Below are 24,360 nucleotides of genomic sequence, written 5' to 3' on the forward strand. Positions count from 1 at the left end.
GGTCTAAAGCCCCGGATGAAGTATGAAGGCGAGCTCATCAGTGTGTTAGTGTATGGGCAAAGAGATGTCACTCGCTTTGAGTTTACCACTACACATGAAACTTGTAAGTATCAATTTAATGAGGGTGAATATGCTGATGAGTGGTAAGTAGTTTTAAGAAATGTTTCTATTTTAGCAATGATAATTTTATGGAGTAGAAGGCTTTGTTTCTTTAAAATATGTAACGAAAGTTTTTTTTTTCTTGAGATGGTGCTATAAAACCTTAAGATTATTCTTCAAAATTTAGTGGTGTGTTGGATAGCCACTTCTTGAGATATTGGCTTCTGATAATCACAATATGAATGTAAACTGATTTTTTTTATTCATAAAATGTTGCATCCTGCAGCCATGAGATTTTTCTGATAGAGCCCAGGAAGTTAGGGTAGGGCAACTACTTCCACAAAGATGTCACTAGTGGCTAGGGCTCTGTGCTTGGTCCCCTCCTTTTTTCATCTGTTTCTTGTAAGTAAAAGTGAATGTGGCAAGCTTCTGTTTGACCAGGTTTGCTGATTACAGATTAGGAGCAGTTATCTCACGAGTGGACTATTATCCTACAGTAAGGGCCAACTGAAAAATAACTGGTGTCAAAGCCATAGCTTAAATTAATTCCAACAAATGCAAAATGGTACCCTTTGGGAAGGCAGCCACCCTAGGAAGTTACTTCATTGATAATGCACCCCTAAGATGAGAACCAGTAGAGTAGCCTGGCTTTTAACGAATGTCTAAGGCAGTAAAGAGTTTTGTTCTCAAGTTATTACCAAGGGCGTGGTGCTTGGGTCAAAGGAAGTCATTTTTCCACAGTATTTGGACCTCATCAGGGCCCTCATTGAGTACGGCACCCACTTTTATACCTGATCATTTGCATGCAACAGCTGTAATGTCTGCAAAGGTTCTTCCCAAGGCTACAGGACATAAACTGCATGATGTAAGTTGATTGCCTCAATTCCCAATCTCTCTGCTACTACCTGGATGCAGAGAGGTAGTCTGTGACAGATATACAAGGTATCCTTGGATCCCACTCTGATGGACCTTTTGCATATCCACAAAACGAATAGCATCAGAATTACTCTGTCTAGGGATTAGATTTGTCCTACGACATAAGTAGGACATGTTGATGGGACAAGTATGCTGTTCATAATTCCCCCTTTTCTGTAACAGATTTTCCTGTCTATGTGAAGAAAAGCTTTTCCCTCAACTCTCTAACCCTCTTAAAGGTAAAATTGGGCCAGTGGGATGGATAACTGGAAATATACCTTTCATCTAGCACATATGTCTCTAATGGACAGTGTCATCCTGTAAATCTTGAACAGGCTTATATATACATCTTTAATCTGATGTCTGTCTGAACATGGCATTTGATGTAATCAAGTGATTTCATACGCGTCATGTCACCAGCTCCTGTTTGACCTGTGGAGATGTTAAACTTGACCAGCAAAAGCTGCTTCTCCCCAGGCAGCTTGAGAAGAAACATGAGTCCCTTTGCAGGACACTAGCTTGGATTGTAAAGCCAATTTTACTCTGGTAATTAAATTGAGTACAGTGCCATCTTCAAAGCTTGGATAACTTCGTTTGTAAGGGAGAATGGCATGGACTATACTTTTGAACAGCTTTGCATAGATCAGTGAAGTTTGCCCCCAGTTAGCCACCCTTCCTCTGTAGTTGAGGAGAATGTGTGACAGTATAAATTGCTCTTGAGATGTGGCCTCTCTTAAAGCCATGCTTTGAGTCAGTGAGGACGCCCAATTTGCTGAGGTGTTCATAAACATGGTATGAATTTTAGTTTCTATCATGACCTAGGATAGGACTTAAGAGGTACGAGAGTGCTTGGCTTTGCTTGGTACATTACCTGTCTTGATGTTGGCAAATAGTACACATTTTCAAGGGTATTACACTAGGGCTGGATTATATTTAGTTATGTATTTGTCAAGGATTTTTCTTTCAGATATTGAGTTTACTGTGAAACAGGAGAGATGTCCTATTCCAGTGTTGCAGTATTCACTAGTGGGTTTATCCTTCTTCCCATCAGCTTGTCTGGCCAGGTTTCCAAAGCTTTTCCAGTTCCTTATGGTACATCAGACATCTGACTTGGCAGATACATGGGCTGTAAATGTGATGTTTGCACACACCAGTCCTTGTAACTTCTCAGCTGCCAGCCATATGCCAGGTGTTCCTGCTACTCACGGGCATTTTCAGTTTTGCGTTAAGTACCCCATTGGGGATTTTCTTCAGTCCTTTTTTCTATTACTATAGTCTGTTAATGTCCAGTAAGAGCAAGTGCGATTGTGGTCACCAGATTCCCCACAAAGACGCCTACAACCAGTGTCTTCATTTGGGTATGGATCATTATTATAAAAACTGCACTATTTGTAAGTTGCTTGTCCCCAGTACCCTTTGTTGCCGACTTCAGGCCATTAATTTATACTTTGAAAACCAACGCCTTGGACTGCTCAATATGGAAGCCTCTTACGATACCCCATCTGAACCACCTAGGAAGAGGGCCAAGCCTATGCGGCCATCTACTTCCAACATGCCTCCCCTCTGCTGATTCTCTGCCTGTAGCCACTGTTAGCTTGGCTAAGGAACTGGCATCCACCACATCTGATAAAGCTGGTACCTATCAGGAGCCCACACAACCCAGTGTGGATGACATGTCTGGGGAGGATATCCCTGTGCCTGATTCAGATGCCATGGGGGAAAACAGTTTCTGGGATGGGTGCTCTGGAGCAGGTATCTGCTACTCCTTTTACGACTACCAGGCCAACTGCCTGCCAGACACTGGTTAGGTCTACCAAGAAAAAATAGGCGAGCCATATCGCTTCAACCCCAGAAGACTTGCCAGACTGGCAGTCCTTCAGCCAGAGCCTCTACAATGCCTTGCTAGCCCTTAGGACCACAGCAGACCTCCCTCAGGCTGCTCCACCTCTTAGTCCCAGGCCTCCCAGCCTGAGAAACTCCTAGCCAACCTGTAAAAGAGGAAATGTCTGACTCATCAAAGGACTCCTTGTCCTACTCTTCAAAAATTTCTTCTTTGGGATATTGATTCTCAGAAGATTCTGCTCTATCTAACTCCCCTGTGGCCCTTAACTTTGGATACAGTCTTATTTATTATTTTATTTGACATTTGTGGGTGGTTTGACTGGGTCCACAGAATCCATTTTCAGCAGAGGCCCAGGGAGAAAATCTCCACATACAGTACAGTACAAACACAAGTACAGTGTAATCTTATACAATAAAAATTACAATAGAAATGCACAAAAAATAAGTTGCAAAACTGCTACAAGATGTCACAACATATTACTTACACATCTTGACAATTCTGTACATTTAAAACATTACGGACAATAAGTCAATTCTATACACTTAAAACATTACGGACAATAAGTCACGCTCACCATACATGATGTAGATAGTGTACAAAAAAGTAGTACGTAGTTAGTGCATCGTGTGACGTTGACTTTAACAGTGCATGCAAAATAGAATTAGTTTCAGTTGGGAAATAGCCAGGTTAGTGATGCAGATATACTGAGAGAGAGTTGAGAAGAAGCAATACAGTCTTTGAGGGACTGAAATATGATAGAGGAAGACCTGTGATTTGGCAGGTATTATGCTTGAGCAGAGCCATGTATTTTTGAGATGATTTTTTAGAGGCTTTGAAATGGGCATCTTATAAGAACATTTTAAATGTGATTGCTCAGACATGTCTGAGACTCAAAGATTCAATGATCTGATCCAGATGGAATCTCCTAACCCAGCTGTCCAGCCTGCCTTCCTGGATGCTTTTTTTGCACCATGCATCAACCCAGATTCTCTGACACCTGCCCCTAGAAGGGCAGATCAGTTGTTTAGGGCACCTGATGCAGAAAACTTCTCAAATGCCTACCAACTGACCCAGCAACTATTTCTGTTGCTTCTTACAGGGCTAACAAACTTCTCCAAACTACCACTGTCCTGCCTGCAGATAGACAGCAAGGCCATGGAAAGTGTGTGTGTGTGGGGGGGAGATGATGTACACTTCTGCTACCCTAGCTTTTAGTGCTGTAAATTACCAGTCACACATGGCCAAATACTGTTTGGCCTTACTGGACAAAGTTTCTAAGGAACTCTGAGATCCCTGACTGCTCTTTAAAGGCATCCCTGTCTTTCTTGCTTGGGCTCATCTCCCAAGTCAGTAAACCTTCACTAAGGTGTGCATTTAATGCAGCTGAGGCCTCTGCCATGTCAGCTGGATCTGCTTCTGTACTGAGGAGAAGCTCTTGGCTGCATCTTCAGCCCCTACTGGATGACTTTAAAGGAACACTACGGGCAGATGATGAAGAAAACGTATATTTTTTATCTTGCCATGATTTACTACACCTCCCAAAGCTGCCTGCAGCAAAATAAGTAGTCATTCCTAATTTTATTTTGTTTTTACTCTTGTCTGCCCTCATGGGTACAGACATTATCATTCCTTTGGAAAGCTAAATCTGTCCCATAATGCACAGACTGTGAGAACAAATAGCAGCTACCATTTGTTGTCAGACTAGACTTCCATTCACTTAGAATGGAGCACCTGCTAAAAACTGCCAAGTTTGAGAGTCTGCAGCTCATGTCATTGACTGGTATGCGCTGAGTTTTACAAATTTTGTTCCTACTGATGTACTACACATTCTCTGAAAGAAACTTGGAAAAGTGTCAACAAATTACTAAGATAAAGACACTTTACAAGGAGCAGTTTTGCAAGTTTCAGTTCCTGGCCAGGTTACTCCTCCCATCTCCCCTCCTTCAGTGGGCTACAGTCTCACATTTCCAGCTTTGCTAGATTCAACTATTTAGTCAGCTTTGCATGATAGACATCAAAAAATCACAGCCTGGTGTGCCACTAAATCTGTTCCCTTGTATGTCTCTCCACTTCTGAATAGCATTTCCCAGGAATAATAAAAAAAAAAAAAAAAAAAAAAAAAAGCAACGCATCAGTCCAGAGTTTAGGCCAGTCTGTCCATTTTTTTAAAATGTATACAGTAAAATATTCAACTTCTAATGCATTTTAGCTACTGATATGGTTATCTTTACATAGTTATTCTTTTATAGTATAACCTGAACTTATGGTATTTAATGATAAATTTTACAACAGTTCAGATGTTCGTGTTTCACTGTTGGAGTCATTACACTTGGGTTATCCTGCTGGCAGGTTACCCGCAGTCGGCCTGAATTCCAAAGTTCTTGTCCGGCGTCTATTGCTGTCACCTCTTCCCTGATGTCAGTGTGCCAGGGGTATATAAGATGCAGCCGATGCCATTTTCTTCAGTCTTTCTTGCCGCACGGTGCCTGAAGCAAAAGCAGTTCGCAAGTGCCGGTTGGCCGACTCCTGAGATTTTCGCATTTGAATTTCAGATCCGAAGTCTTCAATAAAGCTAAGTACCCCATTGGGGAAACTTTTTTTCTAGCTCCAGGCCGATGTCAGTAAAAGTTAACAATTGTATTTCTTGTGGGAAGCAAATGCCTCATAAGGATTTTTACTCTTACTGTATTCCTTGCCTAGGCCCTGACCACAACGTTGCTAGTTGTCTGTTTTGTGCTAGATTCAACCGATGCACTATTAAGCGTCTGTTTGATTTTGCTTTACATTACTTTGACGGAAGGTTTAGCTATATAATGCCATCGGAACAACCGACTGGAGTTCATAAAAAGCGCAGAGAGAAAGAAAAGGACAGGCATCCGAGGTCCAAAACCGATGAAGCCTCTTCTAGGCCAGTCGCCGGTTCTCAGTGAGGCACTTTTTGCAGCCCCTGACACCCGCTACCTCAGAGCCACAGGCTGCTTCTGACTCCCACGTGGAGACAAATAGGCCTCTGGATACTCAAGGTATTGGGCCTTTGGAGACTATTCCCTCAGATGGGTCTGGAGCCGCTGAGCAGGCTTTAGCTTCTGAGGGTGTGTTCAGACCTACACAGCTTACTATCAAGACCACTTCAGCAGCCAAGGCAAAGTCTAAAACACCATTAAAGACAAAGAAACAAGTACAGCATTCTCCTGTACAGTCATCCATGCCAAAGAAACAGATGCTTAAAATGGCCAAAGACCTTATTACTTTGATCAAGGGCTCCCATTCCCCTCCTGATAAAGGGCCTAGGCAAGACACTGACTACGAATCCTCTGACCAGGTTTCTATTTCCTCTGATTCCTCTTCAGAACAGGGATATTCTCTTCCTCCCTATGAGGACTCTGATGCTGAAGAATCTATCCCCTCAGCCTCTCCTCCTGAGGATTACTCTCTTGGGGAAACCTTGCACACCATGAGGGAGCATTTCCATTGGGAGCGCCAGGATTATTCAGAATCCAATAAAAGGCTCCGAGACTTTCTTTTACTGCCTCAGCACAGGCCCCTTGCTATCCCCCCTGTACTAGATATTGTTTTTTTTTTCTGAATCCAGTTTGTCTCCTGATTCTTTACCCCCTGCACCAGTCAAACCAGATGGGTACTACAGGGTTCCAGATTCTCATAAATGTCTTTATAAAAACCCTGCTGCTGTCCCAGAAACAATTTCTCAGGGCCCTAAAGGGGTCAAGGCTTCCACTGCAAAAAAAAACCCTGTTCCCTCTAATAGGGATTCTAGAGCACTGGACAGACGGGGGGGGGGGGGGTTTACACCTCTGCTAATTTAGCTGTAAGGGCTTTAAACTGCCAGTTTCACATGCTTAACTCATTCCCTCCAGTACAGGTCTACTGAGTGTGTACCTTTAACTCACGGTGGGTGAAGCTTCAGCCTTTAAAAAAATCAAGTTATCACCTTATAGTTCTAACAAATACTAATTGACAGAGGTCGTATAGCAGTACAATTGTGTTTGCCATCATGTATGCTTCAAGATAAAATATTCTGAAACCTTGTATGTAGCATGGTTTTGGAATTATTAATGCAAATATGAACAGGCAATATTTGACGCCAAGAGGCGCAGTAGGATGTTAACTGTAGAAACGCCTGGAGACTTCACTCGGCTGTAATGAGTTAAATAATACCTGATGTCTTTGCTAAAATAGAAAATGCTTACAAGCTCAGAATGTCCTGAAAATAGGGAAATGCAGGATTTTATTGCATGCAGTTGAAACAGTGGGAAAGCATACTTTGCAATGTGGTTTTGATTCATTAGAGGCTTCTTGCAGAGCCACAGTTACAGGTCCTGTCATTTGAGGGCATGCTTAGTTAAAAGAACAAAGTTTAACTGACCATGTTAAAGCAAAATTATTGGATGCTCCATTACAGCATGATACTTTGTTTGGTGTTAAGGCAGAAGAGGTGTTAAAGAAAATGGAGGATATAGCAAAATCAGTGCAGACAGTAAAGGATTTCTTACAGGTTCAGCCACCCAGATTAAGCAGGAACTGGCCTTCAGAAAATTGGTCCTTTCCAGTGTCAGGCCACAGAGGCAGATACAGACGCCCAAGAGGCAGATCTCAGCCCCAAGGCTCATACAGACCTAAACAGTGGGGTGCTTCAGCCCCCAAAGGTGGAGAAGACAAATCACAACCTTATAGGAAACAGTCCCAATGACTTTCCTCTACCTATGCCAAGCACTTAACTTTTGGAAGCACCCTTAAGGGGGGAAAACTAGCACTTTTCTCAAAATTGGCACACTATAACCCAGGACAAATGGGTACTTATCATATTTCTCAGGGTTACATGTTCCACTTTCACACCCTACCAAGCACAAAAGGTATGCCAGACCTGTCACACAATGGGCAGAGGCACAAAAACAAATTTCTGCTCTCATGGACATGAGGGATATTCAAAAAGTAGCACAGGAAGAGCAGGGCCAAGGATTTTACTCAAGACTTTTCTTGCTACCCAGAAAGGACAACGCTTGGAGACAAATACTGGACCTGTCTGTTTTAAATACTTTCCTGGACGTTCCAAAATTCATAATGTTGACACTACAGCAACTTCTACCCATGCTGGGCAAGAAGGCTTGGCTAGTTACCTTGGACATCAGAGGCATACCTGCATGTCCCAATCAGACTAACTTGCAGAAGATAACTCAGATTTATAGCTGGGTCATTGCATTACCAATTCTTTGCACTGCCGCTTGGCTTATCTACTGCGCCTAGGGTCTTCACAAAATGCCTGGCACCAGTAATTGCTTTCTGCAGGCAAAAAGGAATCCAAATGTATCCCTACTTGGACTGCCTTATTCAAGCGGAGAGCAAGGACATTCTTCTAAAGCATCTGATTTTTGTAAAAAGAGTATTAATTTGCCTAGGGTACGCAGTAAACGAAAATAAATCAAAACTAGTGCCCTCTCAAGAGATAATATTCCTGGGTGCAAGCTTAAATACAACTGCCCAGATGGCTCATCTCACGCCAGACGAGCAAAGGCAACTGACTCATTACGTTCAAATGATGTCAACAAAGACCCAGCTACCTGCAAGAAAAATTCTGCAGGCTTTGGGTTTCATGGCATCCTGCATCGTACTAATTCCATATGCAAGACTGCATATGTGGAAATTACAATGGTATCTAAAAAGTGTTTAGACTCAACATTGCCACAGCCTGGAAACAATAACTCTGCCTGCAACAGGAGTTTTGATGGTGGGCACTGACCTGTCACTGCAACAAGGGGCAGAGTTTCACTTCACCCACAGCCAGGCAGACACAACAGATGCATCGGATTATGCCTGGGGGGCACACATGGCAGGAAAATGTATTCAGGGCACATGGCCCGCAGACCAAATGCATCTTCATATCAATCAGAGAGATGCTAGCTGTACAGAATGCCCTGACAGCCTTCAAAGTTCTACTACATCCAGGACAACTGTTGCTAAAGACGGACAATACTACAGTTATGTGGTACATAAACAAGCAAGGGGGCACTCATTCCTACCTCCTCTGCAGGCAAGCCACAACTTTGTGGAACTACCAAGTGCATCTGCAGGCACAATTCCTGCCAGGAAAGAAAAATACTCTGGCAGACTAAGCAGAAACCTCATGGACCCTCACGAGTGGAAACTAGATCCACAGGTCTTCAGCATGATAAGGAAATGGGGACGCTCAGACGTAGATCTATTTGCTTCCCCTCACAATTGCCACCTACAGAGATTCTGCACAAGGACTTATCACTCACAAGCATGGGAAGTGGATGCTCTATCATTCAGCTGGAAAACACTGACAGTTTATGCCTTTCCACCACTGCATCTCCTTCCCAAGGTACTCCTGAAAGTCAGACAAGAGAAGCCAAAAATGATTGCCCCAGACTGGCCACGCCAACACTGGTACCCAATCCTACAGAGCTTGTCTCAAGGCCCAGCCTGGACTTTACCTCAAATTCCTCATCTTCTGACTCAACAAAACAATCAGATCCTGCACAGCCAACTCAGGACCTTAAATCTGGCTGCATGGCAAATAATTTAGCCACTCAGAACACACCTCTCTTTAAAGCTGTTATGGATGTCATTTTGGAAGCCAGGAGGCCCAGCACCAGGAAATGTTATGCAGAAAAATGGAAGAGATTCTGTGCTTTGAACCTGGCACAAGGACTTGAACCACTTGTTAAAAATATTTCTCAGATTTTACAATGCCTAACTGAGATGCTGGACAAAGGCCCATCTTTCTCATCAATTAAAATCCATGCCTCTGCCATTTCAGCTCATTACAATACAGAACCTCCTATTTTCTCACATCCACTGCTAAGACAATATCTCAGATGGGCAAAAAACATGACCCCCAAGGAGAGCACAGATACCTGCATGGGAGCTCAACTTTGTCTTGGAAAAGCTCACACTGCCTCCTTTTGAGACAGCTAATACAGCTGATATAAAATTTTTATCATGGAAAACTGCTCTGCTCCTAGCAATAACTTCATCAAGAAGAGTCTCTGAGTTGGGCATTAATGGCAGTGGATCCTTTTATCTTTTTTCATCCGGACAGGGTTTCTCTAAGGACAAACCCAACATTTATGCCAAAGGTAGTATCCAGTGTTGTTCTTAACCAAACCATTCATTTGCCAACATTTTATCCAAATCCCCAGAATAAAGGGGAAAGACTCCTGCACTCTTTGGACATACATGGGCAGCTATGCTTTTACTTGGACAAAACAAAAGCTTTCAGAAAAACTGAGCAACTGTTAGTAGCATTTGCTGCAGGATCACAAGGAAAGGCTATCTAAAAGCAGACTATTTCAAAATGGATAGGACACTGCATTTGTTTCTGCTATGCACAGCATGTCAAGTCAGTGCTAAAGAATATTAGGCTGCATTCTACCAGAGCAGCAGCCACTTCAGCAGCCTTTCTCAGGAGTACCAACCAAGGAAATTTTGGAGGCTGCAACTTGGAGTTGAATGCACACTTTTACCAAGCATTATCACTTACCTCTTTACTCTAAATCCAGAGCAGGCTTCGCCACTGCAGTTCTGCAGGGCCTCATAGCCACTCCTAATCCTATTTAGACCCAGCCGCCCTACCTCATCTTTGGGATTCAACCCAAGTGTAATGACTGCAACAGTGAAACACAATGAACATAGTACAGTTGTGTACCTACCATAAATGTAGATGTTCGAGTGTATTCACTGTTGCAGTCCAGGTTACCCCCCCCCTCCATACCCCTTACATTGCTGGGACTTATCTGTTCTTCTCTATCCTATACAACTTATGTGGTGTATTTGCTTGTAGATGAAGGTAATGCTTATGTTAGTATATGCATTTTGATTTGCAACATTTTTAGCCTACCCTTTTGAGGGCACCTGACATCTGGGGCAAGAAAAACTGAAGAAAATGGCGTCTGCTGCATCTTGTATACCCCTGGCGAACTGACGTCAGGGAAGAGGCGACCGCAACCGACGCTGGACCAGGACTTTGGAATTCAGGCAGACTGCGGATAGCCTGCCAGCAGGATAACCCAGGCGTAATGACTGCAACAGTGAATACACTCTAACATCTACATTTATGGTAGGTACACAACTGTACTTTCTCTGCAGTTTCCTTTGGCTTATCTACTGCTCCCAGAGTTTTCACAAAATGTCTGGCTCCAGCCATAGCCTTTTGCAGACAAAGGAATGTCCAAGGTCCTGGTCCAGCGTCTGTTGCGGTCGCCTCTTCCCTGACGTCAGTTCGCCAGGGGTATACAAGATGCAGCAGACGCCATTTTCTTCAGTTTTTCTTGCCCCAGATGTCAGGTGCCCTCAAAAGGGTAGGCTAAAAATGTTGCAAATCAAAATGCATATACTAACATAAGCATTACTGAAAGAACTCCAGCTCTATTCGGTCGCTTACCGCTTGCTCAGAGGTGACCTTTGCCTAACATACAAGGCCATGTCAAACCCAGATTTGATGTATATGCTTCACCTCAGAAAATCTAGATCCATCAGAGCCACAAGGGCGGGAGACTTGAACCTCGACACGGCTATTAATAGGACGTGCTGGAGGGATAGATTCATCACCCAAAGACTCCCTATGCTGTGGAACAAAATCCCGGTATATGTGAGTCAGAGCACCTCGCTGGCCTTGTTCAAGAGAAATCTTGACCAATGGATGGGAGATCGCAGATATACCCCAGGGATTACCTCAGTGTCACTGCTCGACAGAGGCACAGCAAAATAATGGGTATATTTCCCCATACTAAAGGGGTGGCGTAAGCCACAAAACTATGGGCTAGGCTTGTAAATGCCCTTGGGCAGATAGCCTAGTATGAACCTATATTTACCCATACTTAGATGACTGCCTAATTCAGGCAGACAGCCAGGAAAAGCTGATCAAGCACCTGGCCTTTGTCAAGTCCCTAGGGTACACCATCAGTGAAAAAAATACAGACAAGTACCCACCTAAAGGATTATATTCCAGGGAGCAAGCCTGGACACCGCATCCCAGATGGCATTCCTTACACCAGAAAAGCAAACTTTCCCGACAGCCTACTTCTGTCAACTAGCCACCAGACTCCAGTTATCTGGAATGAAAATTCTGCAAGCTCTGGGGTTCATGGCATCTTGCATAATACTTATTCCATATGCCAGACTGCGTATGAGTTCACGTCAGTGGTACCTAAAAAGCCTCTGGTGTCAACACTCCCAAGACCTGAAGAGACTCATACCCATGATAACATTCATCAGAAAAGATTTTCTTTGTGCAATAGCATGCTCCCACAGCAACAGACTACCTTTCTCACCACTCCCGCCACCCAGACCATCACAGATGCATCAGACTATGCTTGGGGAGCACACCTGGACAGAAAGTGCATACAGGTCCAATGGAGCCCACAGCAAAGCTATCTGCATATCAACCAAAAAGAGATGATAGCTGTCGAGCACGCCTTGACAGCTTTCAAGCCCCTTCGCTCCTCAGGGGCTCTCCTGATCAAAACAGACACCACTGATGTGGTGCATCAACAAGCAGGGAGGGACTCACTCCTACCCTCCTTTGCACGCTGGCCATGACCCTTTGGCACACAACCTCTGACATGCAACTCCACCTGTTAGCAGAATTTCTACCAGGTTCCCAAAACTGTCTGACCACTTAAGCAGAAATCATCTGGAGCCACATGAGTGGCAGCTCGACTAAAGAACCTTTTCCCTGAACTCAGAAACGGGGCACCCCAAAGGTTGACCTCTTTGCCTCCCACACCAACCATTAGCTCAACAAGTTCTGCACCAGGGAGTATCACTGCATGGCTTGGAAAGTGGATGCCCTGACCTTCCCCTGGGTCAGTCTATCGGTCTGTGCCTTTCCTCCACTACCTTTCATCCCCAGGGTACTACTCAAAATAAAGAAGGAAAAGCAAAGAACAATTCTTATTGCTCCAGACCTGGCCTCACCAGCACTGGTACCCACTGCTGCGCAGACTTTCCCCACTGCCGCCATGGCATCTCACTCAGATTCCAACCCTCCTGTCCCAGAGGGAGGGAGAATTCATGCATCCTCATTTGCAGACCCTCAATTTGACAGCTTGGCTTAATCCCGAACCTCTGATCAATCTGCCAACCTCAGTCAGGTTTTAGATTTCATAAGCGAGGCCAGACGCCCTAGCAACTAGAAAGTCTTATGCTGGCAGATGGAAAAGGTTCAGCACCTGGATTCAGGCTAGGGGAGCCAATACAGCACAGCCCTCCCTCCTGTTCATCCTGGATTATTTGGCTGACCTGGTACACAGTGGTCTCTCTTTTTCCTCTAAAATTCATGCCTCTGCTATCTCTGCTCATTTCCCTACTGAGCAGTCACTTTTTCTCACTCCCTCTGATCAAACAGATCTTGATGGGGTAGCGGCTTGAAGCCACACAGAAGAGCACCAACCTCAGCTTGGAATCTTAACTTTGTGTTGGAAAAGCTCACCCTGCCCCTTATCGAACCAGCCTCTTCAGCAGAGCTAAAATTTCTCTCCTGGAAGACTGCTATCCTTCTGGCCATCACTTCAGCCAGAAGGGTCTCTGAGCTGCAAGCACTCATGGCTGTTGAACCCCTCATCTTCCATGCTGAGAGGGTATCCTTCGGGACTAACCCATCCTTCATGCCCAAGGTGGTATCCAGTGGTGCTCTCAGCCAATCCATTCATTTGCCCGCCTTTTTCCCCTAAGCCACAGATTAAGGGGGAAAGGATTCTGCACACTCTAGATGTGTACAGACAGCTCAGATTATATCTAGACAGGACTAAAGCCTTGAAGTCTGATCAATTTCTGGTTAGTTTTGCTGCAGTGGCAGAGGGCAAAGCCATCTCCAAGCAAACCATTTCCAAATGGATAGCACACTGCATCCACTTCTCTTACAAGCAACACTGAAAGTCTCCTCCCATGGGGGTGAAGACTCACTCCACCAGGGCAGCCTCCACCTCTGCAGCTTTCCACAGAGGAGTCCCCACCAGTGACATCCTGGAGGCTGCCACATGGATATCTGTTCACACCTTTAACAAACATTACCACCTCCCTATCTTCAAATCCAGGGCAGGGTTTGCCTCTGTAGTCTTGCAGGGCATCCTAGCCAGCCCCTAGTTTCTTGACTGCCTCCACCAATTTCCTCAGCTTTGGGAATCTACCCAAATGCAACAGTGAAACACATAGTACAGTTGTGTACACTCACCATAAATGTGGATGTTAGTGTATTCACTGTTGCAGTCCTGGTTTCCTCTCCCTCCATCCCCCTCTTCTCTTTCTTTACAAGGGACATATTGGTATTTACTTTCTACTAGTGGGGCTCTTCCACCATCACCTGGCTCCCACTTGGAGGCTCCTGACAGTTTAGGGCAAGAAAAACTTGTGTAATGGTGTTGGCTGCTTTACTTTACTGATGACCTCAAGTCAGTCCTGAAGTGACAGCAACTGATTCAGAAATACTAAGCTTCTGATGTTTGGGCTGGCCAAGGGCTACCCTGGCAGGGATAACCCAAATGTGATGACTGCAACAGTGGATGCACTCCGTGTCTACATTTATGGTAAGTGTACACAACTGTACTGCCCTCTACTTAATCTCTCCAAGGGCAGTCACCACAAGTTACCCCCCCCCCGGTGGATCTACTCACAATATCAGGGGCAGTCACCACAAGTTACCCCCCCCCCCGGTGGATCTACTCACAATATCAGGGGACACATTCACCCACAGTCAAGATTCCTGCACCTCTCTGTGGCTGAAGGGATTCTTATTCCTTTCTAACACCTATGCAACAAGGACATGTTAAGTCCTGCAGGAGGCCAGGGAACAAAATACTAGGAAATCTTATCTCTAAGTGGAGGTTTTCTATCTGGTGTCGCAAAAGAGAAACAGAGCTGCTGGACAGCAACCTGCCACTCTTTCTGTCTTACCTGTGTGAACTGAAAAACTGGCTTGTCTTACTCCTTAAAAGCTCATCTGTCTGCCATTTCTGCCTGTCTTTGTAGCCTCCACTAGGTTGCAGACTTCTAACCAAGCTATTCTTAAAGGATGTTTTACACTTAAGACCCCCCCCCCCCCCAGAAGAGTGACTCCTCCCTGGGATCTTAACTATGTGCTGGAAAAGTTCACTCTGCCACCCTTTGAACCAGCTAGCAAGGCTGACTTGAAATGCTGCACTTTGGAAAATGGTAAATAGTAATTTTGACATCAGCCAGGAGGGTCTCAGAGCTCCAAGCCCTTATGGCTACCCCACCCTTCCTAGTCTTCCACATGGACAGGGTCATCCTCAGGATTAATCCTTCCTTTGCCCCCCCCCCCAAAGTGGTCAATGACCTTTCCCTAAATCATGCTATTCACCTTCCTGCCTACCTTTCCAAATCCTGAGGGAGACAGTGAGAGTCCTTCACTCCCTAGATGTACACAGGCAACTTTGACCAAGCTTGTACAGAAGTCAGACCAGCTGTTTGTTTCCTTCCATCCCAGGGTTCTGGGGAAGCGGTGGGAAAACAAATTTCTTTGTGGATTGCTAGGGCCATCTCCTTTCGTTACTCACACCATTGAAAGACACTATTGGGCAATGTCAGAACCCATTCCACAAGAGCCATGGATTCCTCTGGAGTTTTCTTAAAAGGTCTGGATACTGACTCCATTCTGGAAGCAGCTACCTGGTCCTGTGTGTACACCTTCACCTGGGCCACATCTCCAGGACTAGAGCAGGGTTTGCCAGGGCTATCCTGCATGGGTTCCTGGAGTCTTTTTCCAGGCCACCACCAAAGCCAGCAGTGAGCTTTTGTACTAGTGAATACTGCAACAATGGAATAGAAGGGCATAGGAAAGTTGTGTAAAATCTTACCATAACTATAGATGTCCTTCTCTTCCATGCTGCAGTATTTCTTCCCTCCCTCCATCCCCCTGTTCTCCTTGTACTTGCTCTACTCTGCTCCTGTACAGGCTGTCATCAGGACTGGCTCCGTCTGGGGTTTGTTAGTTCTGAGGACTGTTGCACACAGACATCCCATTTATGGCCCATGTACCTGCCAACATGTCAGATGTCTGCACTATCAGGGACTGGAAAAACTTTAGAAACCTGGGCATACAAGCTGATGGGAAGAATGGTAAACCTGCTAGTGACTATTGCAACATGGGGGGAGAGAAATCTATGGTTCTGGTAAGATTTTACACAACTTTCCTTTCCAGCTGGAGGGAAGAAGGGGGTTGTGTGAATGGGTTGTCAGGGATGAGGATTTGAATTGTCCTTTGTGTATGGAGGGGGTTTAAATGAAGACCTTGGGTTTATAGTCCTTGAGGGTGGATATATCTTTATACTGGTGATGGATGTAGTGGTGTATTAAGTTATGATGTCCTCTTCTCCTGTTGCAGTGTTCTCACATGTGGGATTCTCCGCCTCAGGCGACCCAAATATCTGGATCATATGCCAAAGCTTAACCTTGGTTGCTGTTGGGTGCATGGAGTATCACATGCTAGGGCCACAAGTGTAACATTCAGATGCACAGACTTCATAACTACTCTGCAGCAGTTGAATGTCAGCTTACTCATTTTGCTCCATGTTTTGGAAAACGTTAAAGTTAAGTACCCCATTGGGGAACCATTATTTTTGACTGCGCTTAGGTTAATGTTCATCTGTTAGCTGATGTCTTCTTGAAGGGAAAATCTAAGTCCATTTGGCAAATTCCACACACAGATGTGCATGACCTCTGCTTATTCTTTTTAGGTCTGCTCCCCGACCGTATGGCCTGTAAAATCAGTAGTTTGTCCCCAAGACGTTGCACATCTATCTGGCTTCCCTTAGAGACTCAATGACTTTTAAAAGTGTGAACCTCTGTATGGATCCTGAGCCAGCTGTTGAGGGGAAGATGCCTAAAAAGGCCAAGGTCTCCAGGCCTGATATCATGCCTCAGACTTTGGATGTCATGTTAACTACCAGACTAGGGGCTGAGCAACGTTCGAAAGAACTGGTGACTGTGGTAGGTACCATAGCAGAAGCCCACCTTGTTTCTCCAGTCTGGACGTCCACAAAGGTTTCTGCAACATCTGGCTCTGCTGATGTTGGAGGGTAACCATGCTCACCTTGACAGCTGACTTAAGTTTCCAAAGAGGGTACTTCGGCCGCAGGCCTGACATTAGACACCAGGCGATGTTCTTCGTGTTTCACTGTTGCAGTCATCACATTTCGGTTATCTGCCTGCAGGTAGCCCTCAGCCGGCCTGAATACTAGATACTTGGATTCCTGTGTCAGATGCTGTCTCTTCCATGATGTCAGGTCGTCAGGGATATAAAACATTCAGCTGATGTCATTACATCAGTCTTTCTTGCTGTGTGGTGCCCGAAGCAGTTAGCAAGTGCCGGTTGGCCGACTTCTGAAATTTGAGTTTCAGAAACAGTCTTCAAAAAAAGCTAAGTACCCCGTTGGGGATTCGTTTTCTTGCTCTAATTGATGTCAGCAAAAGTAAAAAATTGTTTTACCTGTGGAAAGCAAATACCTCGGATTCGCAGGCCACTACTGAGATCCATTCATAGGCCGCGAGATACTTTGACTATGTAACCTGCAGATGTCTCTACCTTGGATGGGTCCGGAGCTGCTGTGCAGGCACTGGATTCTGAAGGGTGTATTCAGGCCTACAGACTTGCATTTTAAACCGATGCCATCTTCTTCATCCAGGCCTAAAACTCGATCCACGCCTAGAAAACTGACGTCCAAACCACACGCTCAGGCCCATGCCTAAAATACAAATGCTTAGAATGGCTGAAAACCTTATTACCTTAATTAGGGAAAGCCAGCCTTGAGACCTAGAAGTGATTTTCCTTCTGATTCTTCTGATCAGGAATCTGACATTTCTGATGTCCTTCAAGAATGCAACTGCAGTCCTTACATATGGGTTGTCCTGCCTCAGGCAGCCCTCGGTCGGCTGGATTCCAAAGTCTGGGTCCGGCGTCGGCTGATGTCGCCTCCTCCCCGACGTCAGAGCGGCTGGGGTATAAAAGCATCAGCCGACGCCATCTTCCTCCGTCTTTCTTGCCGCGCGGTGCCCGAAGCAGAAGCAGTTCGCAAGTGTCGGTCAGCTCCTGTGTTTTACATATCCGAAGTCATCAAAAAGCTAAGTACCCGGTTGGGGATCTTTTTCTTGCCTCAGCCGATGTCAGAAAAAACTGAAAAAGTTAACTGTTTGTCTTGTGGTAAACAAATCTCATAAGGACTTCCATTCTTACTGCCTTCCCTGCCTTGGCCCAGACCACGACGTCTCGGCCTGTGCTGCCTCTGCTTGCTTCAATAAGCGCACACTCAGGCGCTGGGCAGAGTTTGCTGAAGACTTTTTTGGCGATAAATACTCTTATACCATGCCGTCGGAACAACCGACACCTCATATGCCAAAAACTACCGCGAGTGCATCGGTCTCTTCTGAGGTGGTTGTTCCACCGCTCCGGACCGACGACACCGCTTTACCGATTACTCCGGCCCCGGAGCCTGCGCCGGTGCCGGTTGTTGATTTTCCTCCAGAAACTGAAGCCCAAGATTTGCCTGAGACCATACCGGTGGGCAAGGTTACTCAAGCACGTGGGGCAGCTAGGCCCCCTATGTCTATCAAGGCCTACACACGTGCTAAGGCTGCTAGCCAGGCTAAGTCTCACCCTCCTAAAGCTTTTTCTCAGCCCACTACTGATAAACAAATCATGACTAGCTGCAGATTTAATTTCTTTAATCAGAGACTCCCAGGCCCATCCTGACAGAGGTTCTCAGCCACCTTCTGACAAAAGGCCCAGGGTTGAGCATACAGACACCCTTTCTTCAGATGAAGCCTCTGGTGACTCTGATCACTCAGATACCCAGGAAGAGTCCTTCCAGGCCTATGAGGATTCTGATGCGGAGGAATCTATTCCCTCTGCCTCTCCTCCTGAGGGTATTTCTTTTGGGGAAATTCTCCACTCCATGAGAGAGCATTTTCAGTGGCATGGCCAGGAATTCTCCGACTCCAGGAAACTGCTTCGTACCTTCCTTAAATTTCCCCAGCATAGGCCTTTAGCTATCCCTCCAGTGCTGGATGTACTGGATGATGTGTACTCAGATTCGAGTGCTTCGCCTGATTCTCTTCCCCCTGCTCCTGTCAAGCCGGACAGATACTACAGGGTTCCTGAAACTCACAAACATTTCTTTAAGGCCCATTCTGTTGATCTAGAAACAATTTCCCAGGGGCCCAAAGGGGTGGCCACATCCACGGCCAAAAATCTTTTGCCCTCAGACAGGGAAGCTAGGTCCCTGGAGAGGTGGGGCAAAAAAGTTTATACCTCAACCACACTTGCCATGAGGGTCCTTAATTGCCTTTTTCATATGTTTCAGTATCAGGATTTCTTGATGGATGATTTACAGAAAAAGTTAGCCTCTCCTGAGCCTTTAGATAGAAAGGACTTGCAGGATTTGGTCCATAACACACAGCAGGTTAGCAATCATTTTCTTCAGTGTGGTTATGATGCATTGGAAGCTTCATGTAGGGCAGCTATGACAGAAAGCAAGCCTTGACAAAAAAACTTGAATTATGTCATTCATTTACTACAGGCTTTGGGATACACAGTCAACTTACAAAAATCAAGACTACTGCCATCCCAACAAATAATTTTTCTAGGAGCCAAACTAGACACAGAATCACAAATGGCTTACCTCACAGAAGAGAAGCAATAACAATTACCACATTACTTCAAAAGCCTAGCAAAGCTCACCCAGATGACTGCAAGGAAAATCCTGCAGGCCCTGGGTTTCATGGCATCTTGCATTCTACTGATTCCACTGGCAAGACTACACATGAGAAAGCTACAATGGTACCTCAAAAGTTTATGGTCTCAACACAGCCACAAATTATCCCACTCATCCCATGTCTACAAAGGGAATTTTTATGGTGGGCCCAAGCAAGCCAGTTAAACAAAGGTATGCCTTTCAACTAACCTCAAACAAGCCAAACCATTACAACAGACGCCTCAGACCATGGATGGGGGGCGCACATGGAGGGCAGATGTATTCAAGGGCAATGGACTCCCCAGGAAGTACATCTGCACATCAATCAAAAAGAGATGTTAGCAGTAATGCATGCAATCGAGGCTTTCGGAAAATATCTTCAACAAGGTCATCTACTAATAAGACAGACAACACCACTGTTATGTGGTACATAAACAAGCAGGGGGGTACTCATTCATACCCTCTTTGCAGACTAACAATGACTCTCTGGGAAAAGTCCCTGAAACTGAAAGTACAGCTGCAATCCCAGTTTGTTCCGGGCAGGGACAATGTTCTGGCGGACAGTCTAAGCAGAAACATCCTGGATCCGCACGAATGGATGTTGCATCCAGACATTTTTGCACAAATAACTCGTGCATGGGGGAGGCCGGACATAGATCTCTTTGCCTCCCACCTCAATCATCATCTGAAAAAGTTGTGCTCGAGGATGCACCATCCACAAGCCTGGAGAATAGATGCTCTCTCATTCAGCTGGAACTCCCTAACGATCTATGCATTCCCACCTCTACCATTAATGACCAAGGTGTTACTGAAGATCAAAGCAGAGCAACTGAAAGGCATCTTAATAGCTCCAGATTGGCCAAGACGGCACTGGTATCCATTACTAAGGAGCATAACTTGCACCAAGCCATGGCCCCTGCCTCAATGGTCTCCACTCTTGACTCAGCACAATTACAGGACGGTTCATCCCAACCTGCAAACTCTGCAGCTGACAGCTTGGAGGGTCCCATGATTTCTCCCCATATCTCTCTCTCCAAGGAAGTTCAACAGATATTATTGGAAGCATGCAGACCTTCTACCAGAAAGACTTATTCAGCCAAATGGAAGAGATTCAACATCTGGAATACCAACAGGGGACAGGATGCATCCGTAATGAGCATCCCACAGATATTGGAATACTTGGCAGACATGCTGCATAATGGACTTTCCTGTTCTTCCATAAAAATACACACTTCAGCAATTTCAGCAAAATACAACACTGATCCACCTGTATTTTCACATCCTTTGCTAAGACAATTTCTAAGAGATAAAGAATATCAAACCTCCCAGAAAACCACCAGTGCCTGCATGGGACCTCAATTTCGTGTTGGAAAAATTAACTCTTCCTCCTTTTGAACCAGCAGCATCTTCAGAATTGCAATTTCTTTCCTGGAAAACAGTTTTCCTGTTTGCAATTACCTCAGCAAGAAGAGTTTCAGAGATACAAGCTCTCATGGCAGTACCTCCATTCCTCATTTTTCGTCAGGACAGGGTTTCTTTAAGAACCAATCCTTCTTTTATGCCAAAAGTGATATCCAGGGTGTCTCTAAATCAAGCAATTCACCTGCCTACTTTCTTCCCCAATCCTCAAAATAAAGGGGAAAAGCTGCTGAACACTTTGGACATTCACAGACAACTACGCTACTACTTGGACAGAACAAAGGCCAACAAAGTCTGACCAACTATTTGTAGCATATGCTCCTGGAGTGCAAGGAAAGGTAATTTCCAAACAATTTCAAAATGGATTGGACATTGCATCAGATTTTATTCTTTCCATGGAAAGGGTGTGCCAGCCAATATCAGGCCACACTCCACCAGAGCTACAGCCACCTCCACAGCCTTCCTAAGAGGGGTGGCTACAAAGGACATTCTAGAAGCTGCTACATGGAGCTCTGTGCATACTTTTTCCAAACACTACAACCTACCTTTATATTCCAGATCCTGAGCAGGCTTTGCTTCGGCAGTCCTGCAGGGCATTTTAGCTACACCATCCTTATCTTAGAGCCTACCACCCCCAGCTTGGCTATGGTATTCAACCCATATGTAAGGACTGCAGTTGCATTCTTGAAGGACATAGTACAGTTTTGTACCTACCATAAATGTAGATGTCCGATAGTTATGCAACTGCAGTCAGGTTTTCCCTCCCTCCTACCCCTGTGTATTGGGTCCACTTCCCTCCTTTTATTCTTAGCTGGGGATATCTATTATGGTGCATCTGTTTATTGGTATTGTTTGTCTGGAAATTTTATCCAGTTCTAAATTTAGCCTTCCTTGGAGGGCACCTGGGGCAAGAAACACTGAGGAAGATGGCGTCTGCTGATGCTTTTATACCCCAGCCGCTCTGATGTCGGGGAGGAGGCGACATCAGCCGACGCCGGACCCAGACTTTGGAATCCGGCCGACCGAGGGCTGCCTGAGGCAGGACAACCCATATGTAAGGACTGCAGTTGCATATCTATCGGACATCTACATTTATGGTAGGTACAAAACTGTACTTTCTTCGTGTTTCACTGTTGCAGTCTTTACATTCGGGTAATCTGCTGGCAAGTTACCCTCAGTCGGCCTGAATTCCAAAGTCTTGGGTCCTGTGTCAGTTGCTGTCTTCTCTTCCATGACGTCAGGTCGTCAGGGGTATAAAACATGCAGCCAACGCCATTTTCTTTGGTCTTTCTCGCGGTACCCGAAGCAGAAGCATTTCGCAAGTGCCAGTTGGCAGACTACTGAAATATTTGAGTTTGAGTTTCAAAACCGAAGTCTTCACTAAAGCCAAGTACCCCGTTGGGGAAAGTTTTTTTCTTGCTCCATACCGATGTCAGAAAAAGTTAATAATTGTATTACTTGTGGGAAGCAAATACCTCATAAGAATTTCCATTTGTACTATATTCCTTTCCTAGGCCCTGATCACAACGTGCCTGGCTGTCAGTTTTGTGCTAGATTTAACCAACGCACTATTAAGCGTCAGTATATTTTTGCATCTAAGTGTTTTGGAAACCGATTGAACTACCCAGAAATGTCGTCAGATAGCAATCAGAGTACCGGAGTGCATAAACGCAAAGAAAAGGACAGAAGAAGGCAGTCGAGATCCAGAACAGGCGAAGCTTCTAAGCCAGTCGCCGGTACTCAGTGAGGCGCTTTCACAGCCCCTGATACACGCTACCTTTGAGTAGCAGGCCTCTTCCGACACCCATATGGAGTCCGGCATGCCACAAGATACTCAAGGTACTGGACCGATGGATGTATTTTCCTCAGATGGGTCCGGAGCCGCTGAGCAGGCACCAGCTTCTGAGGGTGTTTTCAGATCTCAGCATTTGTATATCAAACAGACAGCTGCAAAACCAAAGAAAAAAGCAACTTCTAAAACAAAAAACAATGCATGAGCCATGTGCACAGGCCTCTATGCCTAAAAAAACAGATGATCAAAATGGCCGAAGACTTAATTACCTTGATCAGGGGTACCCATCCCCCTCCAGATTAGAGGCCTAGGCAAGACACTGATTATGAATCTTCATATCAGGTTTCTGTTTCTTCTGATTCCTCTCCTGATAGGGAATTATCTATTATACCTCCTTATGAGGGTTCTGATGCAGCAGAGTCTATTCCATCTGCATCTCCTCCTGAGGATTATTCATTTGGAGAAACCTTGCATATTTTGAAGGCGCATTTTCAGTGGGAGAGCAAAGACTTCTCAGAATCAAAAAAGAGGCTCAGGGATTTCCTTCTCTCAGCACAAGCCTTTAGCTATTCCCCCTGTTTTAGACGTGATAGTGTTTTTGGAGTGGAGCTGGACCCGTGACTTCTTACCACTGGCTCCCAGTAAGCCTGACTGATATTAGAGTCCCCAACTCACATAAATTTTTATTTAGAAACCCTACTGCTGATCCTGAAACTGTCTCACAGGGTCCAAAGGGAGTTAAGGTCTCAACAGCAAAAAACCCTACTCCCTCTGACAGATTCTAGAGCACTGGACAGATGGGGAAAAAAAGGTTTATACATCTGCAACCTTTGCAGTCAGGGCCTTAAATTGTCAGTTTCATATGCTAAGTACCAACAACATGTTATGGGATTGCTGAAACAAAAAATGATTTCACAATGTGGAGAAAATAAAGAATTGCAGGAATTATTGCATGCAGCTGAACAAGTTGGAAAGCATACTTTGCAAATGTGGTTTTGACTCTTCACAGGCCCTCCTGCATGGCCGCAGTTAGTGGATCTGTGATTAGGAGGCATGCCTGGTTAAAGGAACAAAATTTGCCTGATCATGTTCTAGCTAAATTGCTAGATGCACCTTTACAGCATAATTCTCTGTTTGGTATCAAGGCAGAAGAGGTTTTAAAGAAAATGGAAGACAAAGCTAAGTCTATGCAAACTGTTAAAGATTTCTTACAAGTGCAGCCACCAAGATTCAGACACTGGCCTTCAAAAAATTGGTCCTTTCCTGTGTCAGACAGAGCTCCAAGGGGCAAATCCAGATGCCCTAAGGGTTCCAGGTACCAGCCTCAAGACTCGTACAGGTCAAAGCAGTGGGGCTCATCCACCTCCAATTCTGGAGGCGATAAAAGCGCAAACCTACAGAAAGCAATCCCAATGACTTCCCTCTGCCTACACCAAGCAATTGTCTTTTGGCAGCTCCCATAGGGGGAAAATTAGCACTTCTTGCTCAAAATTGGCAGTTAATAACTCAGGACAAGTGGGTACTAAACATCGTATCACAGGGATACAGAT

The 24,360-nt window shown here is 45.1% G+C and overlaps 1 protein-coding gene across 1 annotated transcript in view; it reads left to right on the forward strand.

Annotated features, from left to right (window-relative positions):
- FN1 (fibronectin 1) overlaps window positions 1-24,360 on the forward strand; it is a gene marked incomplete in the record, with an annotated part of 4,425,379 nt that overhangs the window by 1,299,208 nt on the left and 3,101,811 nt on the right. Inside the window, 1 exon segment of the mRNA XM_044060668.1 lies at window positions 1-103. This exon segment is cut by the window's left edge and continues 66 nt beyond it. Within this exon segment, the coding sequence (XP_043916603.1) occupies window positions 1-103 (103 nt within the window).

Source organism: Protopterus annectens, chromosome 2.part0 (genome assembly GCF_019279795.1).
Source record: "Protopterus annectens isolate FY-2018-M chromosome 2.part0, PAN1.0, whole genome shotgun sequence".
Taxonomy (NCBI): domain Eukaryota; kingdom Metazoa; phylum Chordata; order Ceratodontiformes; family Protopteridae; genus Protopterus; species Protopterus annectens.